The 17,899-nt window shown below is 41.4% G+C and overlaps 1 protein-coding gene across 2 annotated transcripts in view; it reads left to right on the top strand.

Annotated features, from left to right (window-relative positions):
* The window catches only part of megf6b (multiple EGF-like-domains 6b), a 64,149-nt gene that overhangs the window by 8,425 nt on the left and 37,825 nt on the right, over positions 1-17,899 (top strand). For both annotated transcript variants that reach the window (XM_026167678.2, XM_026167677.2), the window contains exon 4: positions 3,082-3,186. In XM_026167678.2, coding sequence (XP_026023463.2) covers positions 3,082-3,186 — 105 coding nt within the window. The remainder of the gene's footprint in view (positions 1-3,081; positions 3,187-17,899) is intronic.

Here is a 17,899-nt window from a genome sequence, read left to right as displayed (position 1 = left end):
CAAGAGCTCCTTGAAATGACACATCTCACTGAATAGCAAAATGGGATTTGCAGCCTCAGAATATTGTACCATTTATGGCCCCAAACTCAGGCTTATGCACAGGCCTTTGTGTCCATGAATCACCCTGACTCCAGTTTCCAACTGGGTTGCGCTCTTGGGGTCAAACAGATCGACAGAGTCTAAACAAACATAGGGGGGCCTCGGTCTTGATTCACTCAGGAGCTGTAAGGGCAACACCTGCTTGTTGGTTTTCAGCTCCTCCGTGCGAGTCGCTGACCTCCCGCTCTTTCTGTCTCTCCTTTTTTGTAAGGTGTCTGTGTAAAAGAGTGGAGGCTTTCACAGGAAAAAAGATGAGATTGGGCTAGAAGAGACACGCTGCATGCCACATTAAGGAATTATTTCAGGGAAGATTAAGCACCGTAAGGGGTTTAGGAATTGGGCTGCCCATAAATGCCCTGGTTAGCTGCCAGCAACCTCTGAAGAGGGAATGTACAGTCTCCTTGTCGTCGCTTAGTCTGAAGTCTCTCTGAGAGACCTGACCTTTTCATTTGTGCTTGGTGATTTTGTACATTTAACACTTTCCCCTCCCAACTGTAATGAGGAATGTGGGATATCAAAATAATTTGATCTCTCACAGCTGGTGCTAATATCAGTGTCCAAAAAATGTTACTGCTTGTCTGTCACCTGTTAATTTCACCACATCAGAGTTCCTGCATATTATATAATAACAGAGGTACAGATGAAGGTATGTTCAGCTTTAGGAGATACTGTTGAATTATAAGATGATGTGCACAACATAGATGCATTTAGAGTGCTGGTGCATTTTGTGATATAAGCAAGAAAAAGTCATTGATGTGTTTCTGGTGTATATGTATGGGATGTGTGGTGCAAGTGATCTGGATGATCCAACTTTTAAGCAGGTGTCTGCAAACAGAGCCAGATGACAAGCGGATGTTTAGGCTGACAGAGCCATCTGAATCTGCTGAGAGACATACATGAAATTGTTCCGGCTCATCTGTGTTTATTGGAGAAACTGCTTCTTGACATCCATCGCCTTTGTCTGGAAAGGTTATGTTACTCCCCAAAGTGCAGCTAAAGCCTGATTGCAGATACACATAAGCCATCTTATATTTTCACACCCCGAGGCATCTCTCCCTTGCCTAAGCTGATCTTCTGTCTTTTTATCGTACATCTGTTGAAAGTTAGTAAATGTTATGAATGTTATTGAGTAAGGGTGCAACTACTGGCGTTCTAAATGATTGATTAAGCATTTAATGATTATTTTCTTTAAAAGAATGAGTGAGTAATTTAGTCCAATAATATTTTGAAATTCTGGAAAATGCTCAACACAGTTTCAGAGAATCAAGTAAGTAAAGAACAAAAATAAAAGGGTAATTGAAACCGGTAAGTTGGCTTTCTTGCAAATGTTATTAGGTCAGTCTCTGCTTTAATCAAAGATAAGCACTTCACTGAGAATGTAGATCTCAGAGAAAGCCAAAGTATTCAGACAGGCCGGGAACAGTCTTGCATTCCTAAGAGACATCTCGCCTTCTGGCTGCCAAACTCCTTGAGATCTTCTACAACTGGTGATGCCATTTGATTCGTGAGTAGGAGATACTGATACGTGTCTGTTATCTCACTAACTTACTTAAGAACAGGTTAAGTGTGTAGCACTTCTTACTGCTTGTTGCTCAAACAGTAAGAAGTGAACCAATGCCATGACACTAAAGGACCGAGATTAAATCCAAAGTTACCTCACCATCACCCAAATCCTGTTTTTTAGTACAACCTCACATCTTCATTTTGATATTTCTGCCTGGCTGTCTGTTAAACAGAAAACAAAAGAGCGAATCTTTTGGTGTTCTGACTGTTACATTTTTTAGTTGAAATGTAAAACACAGTATGAAAGTACAGTGCATAACACAACTAAAATGTGAGTTGTCAGTTTTATTTTTTTGGAAATCATACTGATGTTTCTGTTTAAGCTGTACCGGGCATGCTGAGACCCTCACTATGACCGTATATGGCTAATAAAGGGCATCGGAACCACCAGCCTGATGATGATTGGATATGCTGTTTCTGGTTGGATTAAACAGACAAAAATGCACACGTGGCACAAGATGCTAAGTTAAACTGGCTGACCTCTTTGCAATCATCTTATGAAGGATTGCCATTTGGATTCCTTGGATGATTAGCTGGCTCGACTGTGTTTTGTTGACTCCCAGTGTCCACATGCTGCAGGAACTGCAATGATAGGCATAAGTCCTTTGAACCTGTCATCACTAAGTACTGTATTCTGCTCAGGACAGTGCAGGTCTGGCTTAAACAGCTGTGTGTGGCTTCACATAGATATTACTCTCCACACACATGAGCATACATGTAGACAGGTACACTGCAGCACCCATGTACTACATGAGTACAGGCACAGTTCGAGCTGGAGGGCTGTCATGATTAATGTGAGTGTTGTGAGAGTTTATGGAATGTGATCGTTTACCTTTGAGGTGAATTCACATGCTCAAAGCTACCTAGTGGCTCCCACTGTTTATAAGTTCTGGGATTCCTTAACAGTTTGACTCACGGGGATTTAAGGACTCGGGGTCGCTTGTCAAAGAGATGGATGAGCCTGACCTGTGCCTCTGTGAATTTCAATCGTAACTCACCACGACACATCTGTACAGTCACAGTTTACGACAATAAACAAAAGTTCAGCTCTGCGATCGATGACATTTCCAGGTGATGTTCTCTGACTGCATGAGGAAGAGGGCAGTTTCCCGTGAAAGTCATACAAGCTGTTGTGATCAATCATAGTTAAAAGTCACGGAAACTACTGTTTAGAAATTTCTTGGTGAAAAAACCTTGTTTGTCTTCTCAAAGCCAAGGGGCAGATTCCACTTACATTTGTTAGTGTGAATGGAGGAGAATTCAGGTTCCTCTTTAGTCAGACGTTAATAGGCTGGTGATACGTTTTTGATAGAAAGAGGTCAGTTTAAGAAATCGCAGATGCTGACGTGTCCTGACAACAGCCAGGTGTCTCTGCTTCTCTCATCTATTTATTCTTTCCTCTTGTCTTTCCACATACAGCGGTGTGTAGCTACGGTGTTTGCTTCAACGGGGGCCAGTGTCGGGAAGGATCCACCCAGCTCTGTGATTGTCCCGCAGGGTTCAGCGGCCCCAGCTGTCAGTACGGTGAGTACAGACATCCTTGTAGCGTTTCATATTCAGATTCTTCTCTTTTCTTCTCTTTCTTTTATGCTTGTTTTATTGCCCATTCTTTGTTGTTGTGTTTCTTACATTTGTTACATGTTTTCAGAGTTTAGTAATAAAGCAACATGTAGAGTTAAAGAACCCATTCTCAGCTCTCATTGGACGGAGGTTGGGGGTTGAAAAGTAACTACAGTAATAGCAGGAATCAAGAAAACACCTTACAGACAGATTGAAATTGATTAGTAGGTCACTATTTAATTAAAAAAACAGCAACCCCTGACTGTTTTCTGGAGCCTACATTTCTGATCCACTTCAGTCAGACTGCCAGGCCTCCCCCTGAACTCTGTTGAAGTGATAGCCTTTCTGTAGAGTGAATAGGGAATCTCCTCACATCAGCACTTGGCTTACTTACCAGAAACCTAAGTATTTTATCAGCATCTCCATTGTTAAATTTGAGCTATTGAAGTAACACAGTGGAAGATTCTGTTGTTTTTCGGATAACACCACACGGCAGGAAATTCCTTTTCGGTGTCAAGTTTTTGTTAGAATTGTCCGTGTCGCCCTCGATTCAGACCCTCCCAAATGTTACAGACTTTGTTGCACAAGTTCTAACTGCAGAGGCCGAGTAAACATCACGCTTTTGTTAGGTCTAATCTGCTTTTACGCACTCTGGACAGGATCCAGAATCCTTCACCTTCATCTCAAACTTACCCACTTCTTAATCAACACGTGATTTTCTCAAGACTTCACTGGTGGAACGTGTAGTTTTACAGCCTTCTTGGCTGTGGCTCATGATTAGCCATTGAGGAATCAAAGGTTTCGGTGGCAGCTAAGCTGACCTGTCTCACTTCTGATTACTTCATACTTGAATGAGAGATTAACCATTAAGACAAAGGGATCCGTAAATACACATGCCCACTGAGATCCTGTCCAGCAAAGCTTAGGACCACTCGGTGCCTTAAAGAGGAGGGCTTTAAGAATATTGAAACCATCTGCTTAGGATGATGTTCATCAGTGTTCATGCAAAAAAAAGTATAGGTTTGCCTAAAATGGAGCATATAAACATATTCAGAGGCATGATCGTCTCAGCATAAACAACTAGAAACCCGCTGACTCTGTTTTATAGCTCTGCATTCTCTGTGGATGTAATAATGTATCTGAATGACATGTATTTGGCTTCTTTTATGTTATGTTTATGAATGATAGGATGCTCGCCCTCTTTTGTCTCCGTAGTAGAAGCTCATCAGTCATTCTGAACAGAGCAGTAGCGTGTTTTTTTAGTAACACACAATGATAAATCACAGATATGGAGTGTTGAAATGAGGGTGAGTGCGCACAGCATGGTGCAATGCACAGGTTTTGCTCCTCACTATAACAAATAGTATGAAGTTGTGGGAATGATGGTGGCAATCAGCAAGACTTAATCATGAAAAACACAGCTGATGTCTAAATAAGTCCTTAGTGGATCAGTAAGTGATCAGAACAAAAAATGCAATCAAGTAAAAACACCTCTGTTCACTGCACTAGTTGGCTTTTGAAAATATACAACACGCACAGTCTCACCCCTCCTGTTGCTACATTTTAATACTGATTTATCTACTCATTTTAAGTTATGAAATAAAACATAAATATGGGATTTAAAAAACATTAATCTGACACTCGAGTATTCTCTTATGTTTCCAATATGGGGGCTCTGGCAGTCCTTCACCTTCTAACAAGGTGCATAAAGAGGGGAAGAAACCTTCAGAGATTACCTTCAGTTTCTTTTTTTGAAGACAGACATATTTTATCCCTGTCATTGTTCCCCAAACACACTCATTCATGTACGACGTAAAATGCTAAATAGAAATGATTGTTGTGGCTTTTACACACAGGCACACACAGACACACAGTCATAGTAATAATGTTGGATGTTTTGTTTGGACCAATAAACTCTCCACATAACCTAAAAGTCACTTTTAAGGCCCATCCTGTTTTCGATCCAGCCTGTTTCTTTCCATTTCCAAACACTCTGACTCGCCACTGTTGTTTTTCATTGTGAATGATAACTGTCATCAGTGGATACCTAGGGGGCATTTGCTGGTGGGTAGCTATTTAGAGATTATTAGCCTGTAAGCACTCAGGCAGCTATATTTCTCTGTGATTGGCCCTAAATGAGCTGCTGGATGAAGGGTGTGAGGCTGTCAGTTGATTCCTCCTGTCCAGGGGCAATGCTTAAGTTGGTGGGAGGTGGACACAGGCGCTATTGGTGGTACTACATGTACCAAATACGGGTCAGGTCAAAAAGTCCAAAGGCCAAAGACAATAACTTAAGAGTACAAGGTGGATCATTGGAGACTGGTGGCTCATTAATAGGATCGCTTTAATGAATGACTCTGTTCACTGAGTGACTGCTCTGATATATTGATCAGTCCTTCCGAGCATTCCTGCGGTGGTCAAACACATAGCCTTTCGTCGTTGTCACGTTCTTGAGCTCTGGATGAATAACCCTTGTAAAGATTTGAGCGTGCTCCTCACACAAGTTGCCATTATAACGCACTTATTGCTGCGGTCCACACGCTTCTCACAGCTGTCAGCCCCTGTTTGCTCTCTGTTAAGATGTAAGAAAAGAAAAGAAAAGAAAAAAACAACAACCTTGAAGCCACAGTGGAGGATGTGGCCAAGGATGAATGTGTGTAGCCACACTTCACTCAAAGATTCACTCATCATTTCGGACAGCTCTCAACAGCATTCCTCTGCAGCTGCACGTGGTGATTCCCCCTTGGAGAGCTTCTGATGTGGTTTGTCCGTGTTTGTGTATAGCAATTGGATTGTGTTTATGTCTTCAAAGGGGCCAATTAGTCCTCTGCTCTCAATAGTTGTCTGTAGCCGTCATCTATTTTGTTTTTAGGACAGCATTGTGTCCTGGTTGTGTGTAAGACAATAATTACTATTTTTTTGTGTTTGTGCCTCAACTATGTGGTTAAGCAGGAACTGGTGCCCAGAGGCCTTCCTAGTCCTTTGATAGATAGTAAATCACATTTTTGAAAGGGTCAGCCTCCACTTACAAAACACAGTGGATACAGTGTTATATTTAATAGTTGCATAATTTGACATGACTGATGGAGACCAGTGATATTCGCTTGCAAATCGATGTCCTGTAATTTTGTGGTTTGTTTGTTTGCGTTAAATATTTCTGAGAACCAATCAAAATTTGACAGCAGTTCTGATGAAGCAGCTGATTTATAAGGCTGTATTTACACTGCTTACAGCCACATCATTCGGCTAATTTATGAGTAAATCTTCTGTTTACTTAGACTGTTTATTTACTCCTCAATACAACACAGTTCCCAATTAAAGCAGAATGAGGTCTATAATGCAAATAAAAACTACCTATAATATAAATCTCTGTCTTTGTCCACAAGACATCAACCAAATTGGCACACGCGTACATCTTAGGCCTCCGAAGGTTGCTATCTGTATCTGATATTAGGACATCATTATGTTCCCCAGCAGCCAACCGTCCAACAGGGTAAAGTGATCCAAAAGATTTGGAATGTGTCCACCTATAACACCTTATGAAAGCATGGTATCACTTTCATTTCATGTCAATAACATGTATGAAAATGTTGGAGCGTTTCAGCAGTGAAGCGGAAACTTATAGCGTACCTTCTTTTTTGTATGAGCTAAGGTCCGTTTAAAAAAACAAAAAAACAAAAAAGAAACCCAGCTCTTCTACTCATCTTGTCTATATCCAAAGGGATTTAGTCACTTGGTCCCTGATGTACTTTATATCCCACCTGTCATCAGTAGGCAAGTGGTATCCTCTGGGATCAGCGGCGTCCAAGGCTTTCAGACCCCTGGCAAGGCAGATGTCTTCATACCAGCTGACATCTGACTCAGCTAGAAACAGACAGATAGACAGAGAGGCTGACAAACACTCTTTGTAACATGAAACTTTACTATGTTGAAGAAGCTTTAAATGTCTTGTAAAAATGCTTTTTGTATCAGATCCATCTGGTGAAAGGCGATGCAGTTATCACTGAACCAATGGCTCATGTGACAACTTGTTTTAGAGTTATTTGACACAAATATGAGGAGTCTGTGATATTAAAGTAAAACCGTTGAAAGCGATGTAAAAGGTTTTCCAGATTTGATGGTGTTTGCTCAATTCCCACAATGTGCATAATGCCGTGTGCGGTAGACTTCTTTGCTGAGTCCAAAGAAGAGCTGAAATAGCTCTTTCTGTGTTACAGTATGAGTTTCATTTAGATTAGATTAGATTAGATAGAACTTTATTAATCCCTCGGGTGGGTTCCTCTGGGAAATTCGATTTCCAAAAAAAGCACAGCACCGACAGAAGTTACAGAGTTACAGAATATTATATATATATATATATATATATATATATATATATATATATATATATATATATATATATATATACACACACACACACACACATATAAATACAGAGACAATATAAATAAAATATACAAAGGGGATAAATAGAATAAATAGGAATAAAAAATAAAAATACAAGTGAATTGCACATTTCAAGTATTGAGTCTATTGCACTATTGACTATTTACAAAAGTATTGCACAAAAGGTATTGCACAGTGAGGTGAAGAGGCACTACAGCTTAGTTGTTCCCCCCTCCTTTGTCCTCCTGTTTCCCCTCCCTCTCCCCTCCAGAGAGGAGTTAAACAGTCTGATGGCGTGTGGGACAAAGGAGTTTTTAAGTCTGTTAGTTCTTGTCTTGGGGAGAAGCAACCTGTCACTGAACAGACTCTTCTGGTTGTTAATGGCCGTGTGCAGAGGATGCCCAGCATTGTCCATAATGTCCAGCAGTTTCTTTAATGTCCTTTTCTCTGCCACTGTCACCAGAGTGTCCAGCTTCATGCCGACCACAGAGCCAGCCCTCCTGATCAGTTTCTCCAGCCTGGATGAGTCCCTCTTTGCTGTGCTGCTCCCCCAGCACACCACAGCATAGAAAAGTACTCCAGCAACCACCGACTGGTAAAACATCCTCAGGAGCTTCCTGCAGATGTTAAAAGACCTCAGCCTCCTGAGGAAGTACAGTCGGCTTTGGGCTTTTTTATACAGGTGCTCTGTGTTGCATGACCAGTCCAGTTTATTGTCCACCCACAGCCCGAGGTACTTGTACTTGTTGACCACCTCCACCTCCTCCCCCTCTATCTGAACCGGCAGTGGACCTGCTCTAGACCTCCCGAAGTCCACAACCAGTTCCTTAGTCTTTGAGGTGTTGAGTTGCAGGTGGTTTGTGTGACTCCATGCGACAAAGTTCCTCACCAGACTTCTGTACTCCTCTTCCTGATCATCCCAGATACACCCCATGATGGCTGTGTCGTCTGCAAACTTCTGAATATGGCATAATTCAGAGTTGTAGCAGAAGTCAGAGGTGTACAGGGTGAAGAGAAGAGGGGACAGCACAGTTCCCTGTGGTGCTCCTGTGCTGCTGACCACAGTGTCAGACGTGATGTCCTTCAGCCTGACGTACTGTGGTCTGTCGGTGAGGTAGTCGGAGATCCAAGCCACCAGGCAGGGGTCCACCTCCATCCTGTTCAGTTTTTCCTGAAGCATACAGGGCCGGATGGTATTAAAGGCACTGGAAAAGTCAAGAAACAGGATCCTGACCGTGCCTTTTCCCCCATCCAGGTGTGAGTGGGCTCTGTGTAGGAGGTACAGGATGGCATCCTCCACTCCGACACCCGCCTTGTATGCAAACTGTAGTGGGTCCTGGGCATGTTGTACCTGTGGTCGGAGGAGGTTGAGGAAGAGCCGCTCTAGAGTCTTCATAAGATGTGACGTCAGTGCCACCGGTCGGAAGTCATTCAGCTCATTGGGCCGGTTCTTTTTGGGGACCGGGACGATGCAGGATGTCTTCCATAGGGCGGGCACTCTCCCCAGTCGCAGACTGAGGTTGAAGACTCGTTGTAGCGGCTCCCCAAGTTCAGCAGCACACGCCTTTAGCATCCTAGGACACACCTTGTCTGGGCCTGCTGCCTTTCTGGGGCGAAGCTTCCTCAGTTGTCTCCTGACCTGATCCACTGTGACACTGGGAGATGTTTGGGAGGAGGGGAGGGGGGGAGATGTCTTGCTGCTGAGAGAGGGATTGGAGGAGGGGGGTGTCATGGTGTCAGGAAGGGGGGGAAGCGAGGGAGGTAGGAGAGTGGGGATTGGACTCTGTAGAGAAGGTGAGGGTGGGGGGGTTGTGGGCTGGTCAAACCTGTTGAAGAAGTTGTTGAGTTCGTTTGCCTTCTCCACAGTCCCCCCCACTGTGCTTTTCTTGGTGTTGTGGCCTGTGATGGTTTTCACACCATTCCAGACCTCCCTCATATTGTTCCTCTCCAACTTCTGCTCCACCTTCCTCCTGTAGGTGTCCTTTGCTTCCCTCAGGCAGCGTTTCACCTCCCGCTGTGCTGCCTTCATCTCCTCCTTCACTTTGCTCCTGAAAGCCTTCTTCTTCATGTTGAGGACAGCTTTGACTTCCTGTGTTACCCACGGTTTGTTATTAGGATAACACTGTACCGTCTTAGCAGGGGCGACCGTGTCCACACAAAAGTTGAGGTAGTCTGTAAGACAGTGTGTCGCCCCCTCTATGTCCTCACCATGTGGGCTCAGGAGCACATCCCAGTCTGTGGTGTCATAACAGTCCCTCAGAGCATCCTCCTTTTCTGGGGTCCATCTCCGGATGGAGCGCGTTGTGACCGGCTGCCTTTGGACGAGGGGTGTGTATTGTGGCTGTAGGTAAACCAGGTTGTGGTCTGACTTCCCTAGTGGGGGGAGGGGGGTGGCTCTGTATGCATCTCTCACATTAGCATACAGTAGGTCAATTGTCCTGTTGCTCCTTGTGGGACAATTCACAAACTGGTGAAAAGCAGCCAGAGTAGAGTCCAGTGTGGCATGGTTAAAGTCTCCAGATATAATAATGAAAGCCTCAGGGTTTTGTGTCTGAAGTCTTGCTGTGACTGTGTGTATTTTCTCACAGGCAGCTGTTGCGTCGGCCCTCGGAGGGCCTTGTTCTGAGCCATAAGCTCATATCTTGCCTCAGTTTGTGGTCACTGCGATGCCAGAAGCACCAGCTTGTTCTAGACATCACTCAAGAAGAACTGTACTGTACTGATAGCTATCATCGTTAACATTGTTCTCTAAGGCTCTAAGGCATGCTTTTCTCAGCCACTGCCATGTTAAGCTTTCAGTCAATCCAAATGCTTTCAGTCAATCATTCCAAGTTTCTTCGAGTAATCCATTCAGAGCGGGGTAAAGTTAAATAACAATTATTTTCTCCTTTTAATAGAACAGCAAAGGGATCAGTTAGAACAAGGAGATTTTGTAAAAAGTAATACATACAGCCTAATACTGCTAACAGAGTCTGTTTCAGTCAGAGAGCTCGCCTAGGTTTTAGTGTGGCTTATACAGTTGATTAAAGCTCTAAATAATGAGGTCAGCTATTTCTGTGGGGACTTTCGGTGCATGACGCGTCCTCCACAGTCTAGTGGCTGGTGCTGAAATACAACGGGGACACACTGAGAAGCTCACTCTAATCAGCTTATCTGACATAATTGATTATTTTTCCACTGAGTATGCTTTTCATAAGTTTTCTGAATCTTTCACTGAGATATTTTGTGATGTCATATCACATGGGTCATGATTGTATAATAAACTGGGGTGAAAAGTAACAACTCTACTGTAATCGAGTACAATTTTAATACTTTACACAGTCAAATTAAATAGCAAAACATGAAGCTTTTTTTACTTTATTATATGTTTTGGCAGTAAATACATTGTTAGGATTATCTACCTACTATAACGCTGTGCTGTATATCTGCATCTGTATTTGATGCTCAGTACTTTTTATGTACTAAAAGTTGAATTTTTCTGATAATGCTTTTGTAATTTTCCCTCAGTATTGCATTAAATGCAGGACATTTACTTCAGAGAGGAAACCAAATGGGTCAAATCCTCATTTGTTTTAATGCAGAGGTCTTCTTACCTTTACTGTTCCTTTAATCTTGTTCTGGCTTTGTGAAGTTTTTTGGTCGCATGTTTCAAGGTCGGAGCAGCAACCCTGGAGCTATTGTTGGAATTTATAGTCTTGTTAAAGGTCACTTGTTGAATTCCACACAGCTGGTGATGTACACAGACTTGAACTAAAGCCATCTGGTCAAGGGGCTATAAGCAGAAAATGTCTTAAGTGTCTTCTGGCATTTAAAGAAAGAACAATAGAAAAATAACAAGGTAACCAAAATGTCATATTTTTCATTTTTAAAGTATAAGTCATGGTACCTTGGCAGTTCAGAGGGATGTGATCGTGAGTGGAAACTTTAAATCATAGAAGGAAGAAACCTTCAGACCATATCACATACAGGCTTTTCTTTAACAAGTTATATGGTCTCCATACAGTTTATCTGCTCATGTCTTTCTTGCTGCTTCTGACCATCTCTCACTGTCTTTTTGTTAAGTCAGAAGTGTAAAACATAAGGCCCGGGGGCCAGAACAGGCTCAGCAAAACTTCCAGTCTGGCCCACTGAGAGCCTGTGGAAAATGGGAAGGAGTTCATAGATTTTGAACATTTAAGTGTAGTTTGGAAAGTTTCACTGCTTTTCCTATTGATAAAGACCTCGCCAATTTCCATTCATACTAAACAAAGTAAAGTAATAGATAAACAATTAGATAACAGAAAAGTTCCTGTTTTTCACTACCTACTATAGAAAGATCTACTGAAAATATGTCTATGCGTTGGGCTATCATAGCCTTTTCTGTAATTTTACACATTTATCATATAGAAAAAATTAAATGTACTGTTGAAATTGTAATTATTTTCCTCATATTAAGACTAAATGAGTTTCACTGGGCTGGCCCACTTAAGATCAAAGTGGGCTGAATGTGGTCCACGATGTAAAATGAGTTTGACATCCTTGTGTGAAGCTGAAGCTCTTCAGAGGGATTCATGAATCTGGTTTTCATGTAAAGTATAAGCTACAGTTTATCTGTTGTCATCATCAAGCTTTAGATTTTAAATTTAGCTCTTTTTGCAGTACTATTGTTCCTCTTCTCATAGCCATTCTACTTTGTTACTGGTCTTTCCTTAAAGACTGTAACCAGATAGGCAACAGTCCAGTTGTCTGTTTTGTTCTCCTCCCCTTGCTGCACAAAAATGTCGTTTTTCTACAGGAATTCTATTCCTGGTTCATGTCTGTTGAATTTTGATAAAAGTGCATCTCTTTCTCAAAAACCCAAGATGTATTTCTCTTTAGTGAGATTAAATGATTGTTATTCAGGGCTCCCAGATGTGAGTAACCACATTAGTGGCTGTTTGGTTGAAGGTCTATAATTGTTTCTGGGCTTTAGTCACTGACCACGTGTTTTGTTTTGTTTTTACATTTGAATGCAGCAAGGCATTGCTGTGCAAAGTTGAAGAGTATCATTAGTGTAACTGTGTCTTTAAACAATCTGATTTATGTGACACCACTGACTTTTATGGTGTCCTTCTATGCTGGAGACTGCGAGGGAGCAGAGAGAGCCAAGGTCGAGCCAGCATGTTGATGCAGTTTGTGCCCTTTTAAACTTGAGCTGGACTCACAGCAGAAGTGCTGCACGGTATCTCACCATGCCTGAAAATGTTGGGTAACTGTTTGTCACCGTTTGCTGACTGGTCTTTTTCTTGTGCTACAAGTCTCTGCATAGAGTTGATCTTTTCCCTTCGTGTTTAGGAGCACTGTGGAATGTAACGAGATCACTGCTGTCGGTATGCAGGCCTTCAGACCTTTCCCATTGTAAAAATAAATCCCTGAATGGTGGGTATGATTGAATGGTTTTTACTTGGGATCAAGAAAAATATTTGCAAAACCTCCATGCTGAGCTAGCTAAGTGCTTAAGCGACAAAGTGCTCCAAAATGAAAGTCATGTGTGCACCATGGTCTGGATATAAGATAGCTTAAATGCTCGAAACACCGACTTAGTACATAATCCCATTGTTTGACTAGCCGTAATATAGATTGGGCTTTCTTTAACTAAGGCCCAGGAGATGTTTTTGATGTGCAGTGAGCTGGTAAATGGTTCAGGAGGAAAAGGAAGAGAGTGTTCATGGTAGTTTAGGAAAAATGTAAGATTTCACAGTAAAGCTCTAAAGACTGTTTGGTGTAGTACTGCCATTTTGACAATTTGTTATGCTTTAATACTGAGTACAATATTGTTATGACTAGTGCAAAATCCTCTTTCGCTTTTGGCAAATTCATCACAGAAGGGATTCCTGGAATATTGCACCTTAATTTTTTGTTCCCTTGCTCTCAAACTGCATCACAACTGGGAACGAATGGATCGGTTGGAACCCTTTAACAATGGCCCATAACTCATACGATTATCCCTCATTTTGGTCAGTGCGACCGTGAAAGACTGTAAATCCACCAGAAGATAAAGTAGCGAGATGACCAGCTGCAGCAGTTTGTCACTTATGATTGGTGTGTCCATCTTCCAAAACGAGGTCAAAAGCCTTGAGTTATCTCATATAGGGACTCATAACATTTGTTTTATCTGCTTATAATCTTACCGTTTTAGTTTTAGAGCATTTTTTAGTTGGACAAAAAAAAGAAAGCTGTAAAAGTCAAACAGCTGACAATGGCATTGTAAAAGTCTAGGGAATCTCTGACAGTTTAAATCATTCGCAGGGTTTCCCTTTTGTTCTGTGATGGGTTTAACAGGCTGCAGCTGAAAGGACCGAACAAGCTGAAGTCTATTTTTTCACTTTGCTTGGAGAGAGTTGTGATGTCTTTCATTCTTTTCTCAAAAACACAAACGTAAGGTTAAAACAAGTTAATCAGATCTGATTTAAAAACACTGAACAAGGTCAGGTGGTTGCATAATCTTGCTATTATTGCTTCTTTTTAAAAAAATTTACGAAACACTTTCTCTCTAAAGTGGAGTTTAAATGTACCAATAAGAGTCACTGGCATGTTTTACATTTTTTAGCATTTGAAGGTTTAATCTTGTTCTTGTAGCTTTGTTAGCAACCAACATAGCGAGAAATCTAGATGGGCTCAAATGAGGGATGCTGTGCAGTACAGGCTCAGGAAAACAGCAGCAGAAGCTTTTATTTTTCTCACACATTTTTCACCTCTTTGTTCTTTTATCTCTTTACATCCATCTCATTTCCCCTCTCTAACCTTTTTCTCTTTCTCTCACAAGCTCAAACTCAGTTGTCTCTTCTGTCTAAGAAGCATCTATTCTAGAAGCTGTAGCTAAAGTTAAATAATGGCTAAGTCTTTGGTCTGCATGGTCGCCATGTTTCTTAACCTTCATCCATTTTTTTGTGTCTTCCTAACAGTCAAAACCAAATTTTATTGAAGGTTAAATTATACATATATGAGAAAAACATATTGGCACGTTTAAGAAAATAAAACCAGCAAATGTTTGGCTTTTTCTTTTTAGATATAACTTAAAGGCATAGCAAAGATGAACACAAGTGGTTTCTCACAGGTGGCAACAGTACTGGGTAAAGAAATCCAGTAATAAATATTGATGTAAACAATAGAGAATTTATAAAATTCAAGAAGAAAACTTTCTCAAACATTTTTTGCCCTCACAGACACACATGATGCATTTTTGTGATTAGCCTGGACTTCGTTTACCGGAACATTTTTGCCATTTTAAGAACCACTTATGACAACCAGACTGTGTGTTGAAACAGGAATGAAAAAATAAAAAATAAAACCAAAACAACAACATAAGAAAGACACAGTGCAGCTGACTCAAAGCAGATTAAAACAATGATATTGAAAGTAGAGGGCGGCTCTTTTTTCTGTTAGAGCAGTTGTTTGGTCTCTCTTTCACACAAGAGGACGTCCTGTCTTCTGTTCCACACTGAAAACCAAAAATTTACGTTCAGCCCTGAGAGAGAACAGCGCTGTTCCTGTGAAGTCCTGAAAGACATGTCTAATGAGAGGGAGTGCAGTCAGGAGGAGGGGCACATCTTTGCCTACCTACCTGCCATTGCATCCTGCACGGTACCCTAATCTCCCATAATTGTCCGAGATTCTGGGCTCCCACCCCATCTCATTAGAGTCTTTACAGCATTCCTGATAAAAGGTCGCTCCTGGTCTCTCAGGGGCCGACTGCATCTAGTTTGTGTAAATCAGAAGTGACAAGAGTTTGCAAAACAGAGTTAAAGGCGTAATCAGTGTGGACTGATCCTTTCATCTGCCAGCGGTGCCCCGATTCTCCTGATCTGGGCTACCTATTAATTCAGATGAACTCTCATATCTTCTTCTCATTTTGCTTTTTTTGGCCTTTGTTTTTCTTATCAGCTCCTTGTTTATTCAACATTTTGAACCAAATCTCTGTTTTTTCCTCCATCTGTGACATTATTTCCACTGCTGTGTGTTCATATGGAAGCCATTTAGCTTCAGCAAGCATTCACCCAACAGTGTTATCTTTCACTGCGCTGCCATTCATGCTGATGTTACTTGAGGTGTGAAAAGCACATGTTAAATGTGAAGAAAAGGCCCTTTCATATACAAAGGCTGTATTTAAAAAAAAATCAGACTGTAGTTTGATTTTCTTTATCTAAGTTGAAGCTTTAAAAAGCGATAGGAATCACAAAACAAGAAAAGACGCTATAAAATATATGTGAGAGGGTGGTGCAAGTGCGATGGAGAAAGATTTATCCAGTTCTCTGTTTAGTTTATTAGCATTTGTCATAATTTTAATGTGTGGACTGGTCGTACAGCTGAGTCGCCCTCAGAGCTGATCAGAGCGAGCTGACTCAGAAGCTGACCTTTTTTTTAAAACAGCCAACAGACCCTATGATGCATCCTGTTTATGTTAACATCTATTTCAATTTTCATTTCAATTTTAAACAATCGCAACACCAAAAAAGGCCTATGAATCACTGATCTTAATGACAAAGGTTTTGAGCTGTTCATTCATGTTCTTTAACATATATGTCATTTCAGATTAGCATTACTCAGCTTGCTGGTCGACTCACATATTAATCAACCAAGATGTCCTATGCAGAATGTCACAGCTGTGCATCAATCGATCCAAACGTCAATGTTTTCAGTGTTTATTCCTTCTCTTGACCATGGTAGCCTGTCACGTACCTGCCATCTTTTGCCCTGAAAGCACTTGGCTCTGGGCGACTTTCCCTGCACTCATGCCCTGTGCATACCTTTGTAGTGTGTGCAGCCAAGACGGAGACAGGCTGGAAACCACAACAAGTAATTTTTGGATTCCTGCAGACCTCAGTGTGCTTTCCCAGGCGCTCTAAACTCCTGGGTCAAAGCTTGAGAAGACAGGTCCTAACAGGTAGAGCGGTGAGAGAGCACGTGCATAAGGGTCAGACGGCAATCCCTCAAAGTCCTCTTGTTCAGCTGTGTACATCATAAAATGTTATCCAGAGACATGCGTGGCTTCATGCAGCTGCAGTCTTCTGCTTTTATCTGTAACTTTTACTGAAAGTAAGACTGAGTGACAGATGCCAGAAACCTTTAATTAACATCTTTATTTTGAACGGACAGACATCTCTCAGAGCTTTCCGCTCTGTTAGCTTCCATCGGATCATTAGTCGAAACAGCACTATGGAAGAAGATTGGGGTTGTCTAAATCAGGTTGCAACACTTCAGTTTGGGGTGACTGGCTATTGCATGATTTTGGGATTTTTACTAATGTCACTTCAGCTGTTTATGTCTGGGAACAAAGCAGTTCAGTCATCCCTTGACACATAAATACACACTAGGAACACTTCACTCAAACCTTTGCACATTTATACGCACAAACATTTAAAAGCTTGCCTATCAGTGCAGTGAAATGGATCATCAAAAGAGGGATTAGAGGAGTTTAGGACTCAGTAGTGCAGAATGTTCACTAAACAAACGTAAACACTGGATTTAGTCTATTTGATATCGCTTAGAATTCTCTTGTGGTCAAATGTGCAAGAATTTAAAAAAAGAAAAGGAAACAGGTCTCAGCAGTCATATGCTGTGATAAGCTGCACACAGAGTGCTGCAGACTACAGTCATTTGATTCGTTTTTTGACCTGAGAGTCAGACAGCCTCTCAGTGATTCTGTCAGTGTAGCTATCTGCTGCTTGTCTCTTCCTCTTGTCAACACATGCCTTTGGACAGAAACTGAACAACAACAAAACACAACTGTTGGAGTCGACAGATAAGCAGTGAATTTACATTCTGATCATCTGTTTTCACATGAGAACATGAGAAAAACACCACTGTTGACTTTATGAGCTGTTTAAAGAAGTAAAGACAACAAAAGTCATTTCTTTTTAAGCTGGTACCAAGAATTATTTCAACCAATAAACATTTATACTTCTTTTTTACAGTAGTTAGCAACTTTTCTTTCCTCGGTGTCCATAGCGAACTGACTGGGAACCAAGTGCTGTCGTGCTCTGGAGGGTCAGTGTTGGAGGTGCATTTATTCATGACTTTCAGAGGCTTTTTGTGCTTGGGCCCAGAGAGAGTGGACAGAGTCTGTTCACTCCACAAGTTGAATGATTCATCTTGAAGCAAACTTTGACTTTAGTTCTTGCCTGGTTACGAGGATGTTTTTTTTCTTTTTAGATTTTAGAAGTACTTTAAAAGGTTTTAACTACACTTTCCTCCATGATAAAACTTTCTACTCAAGACCTGATTCAGATTGTAAATGACTTCATGGAAACGTTAGCGGTTTGTCAATAGAAGT

This window comes from Astatotilapia calliptera, chromosome 5 (genome assembly GCF_964374335.1).
Source record: "Astatotilapia calliptera chromosome 5, fAstCal68.1, whole genome shotgun sequence".
Lineage (NCBI taxonomy): Eukaryota > Metazoa > Chordata > Actinopteri > Cichliformes > Cichlidae > Astatotilapia > Astatotilapia calliptera.
Note: the sequence above shows the minus strand (reverse complement) of the source record. Positions and strands in the feature narration are given on the sequence as shown.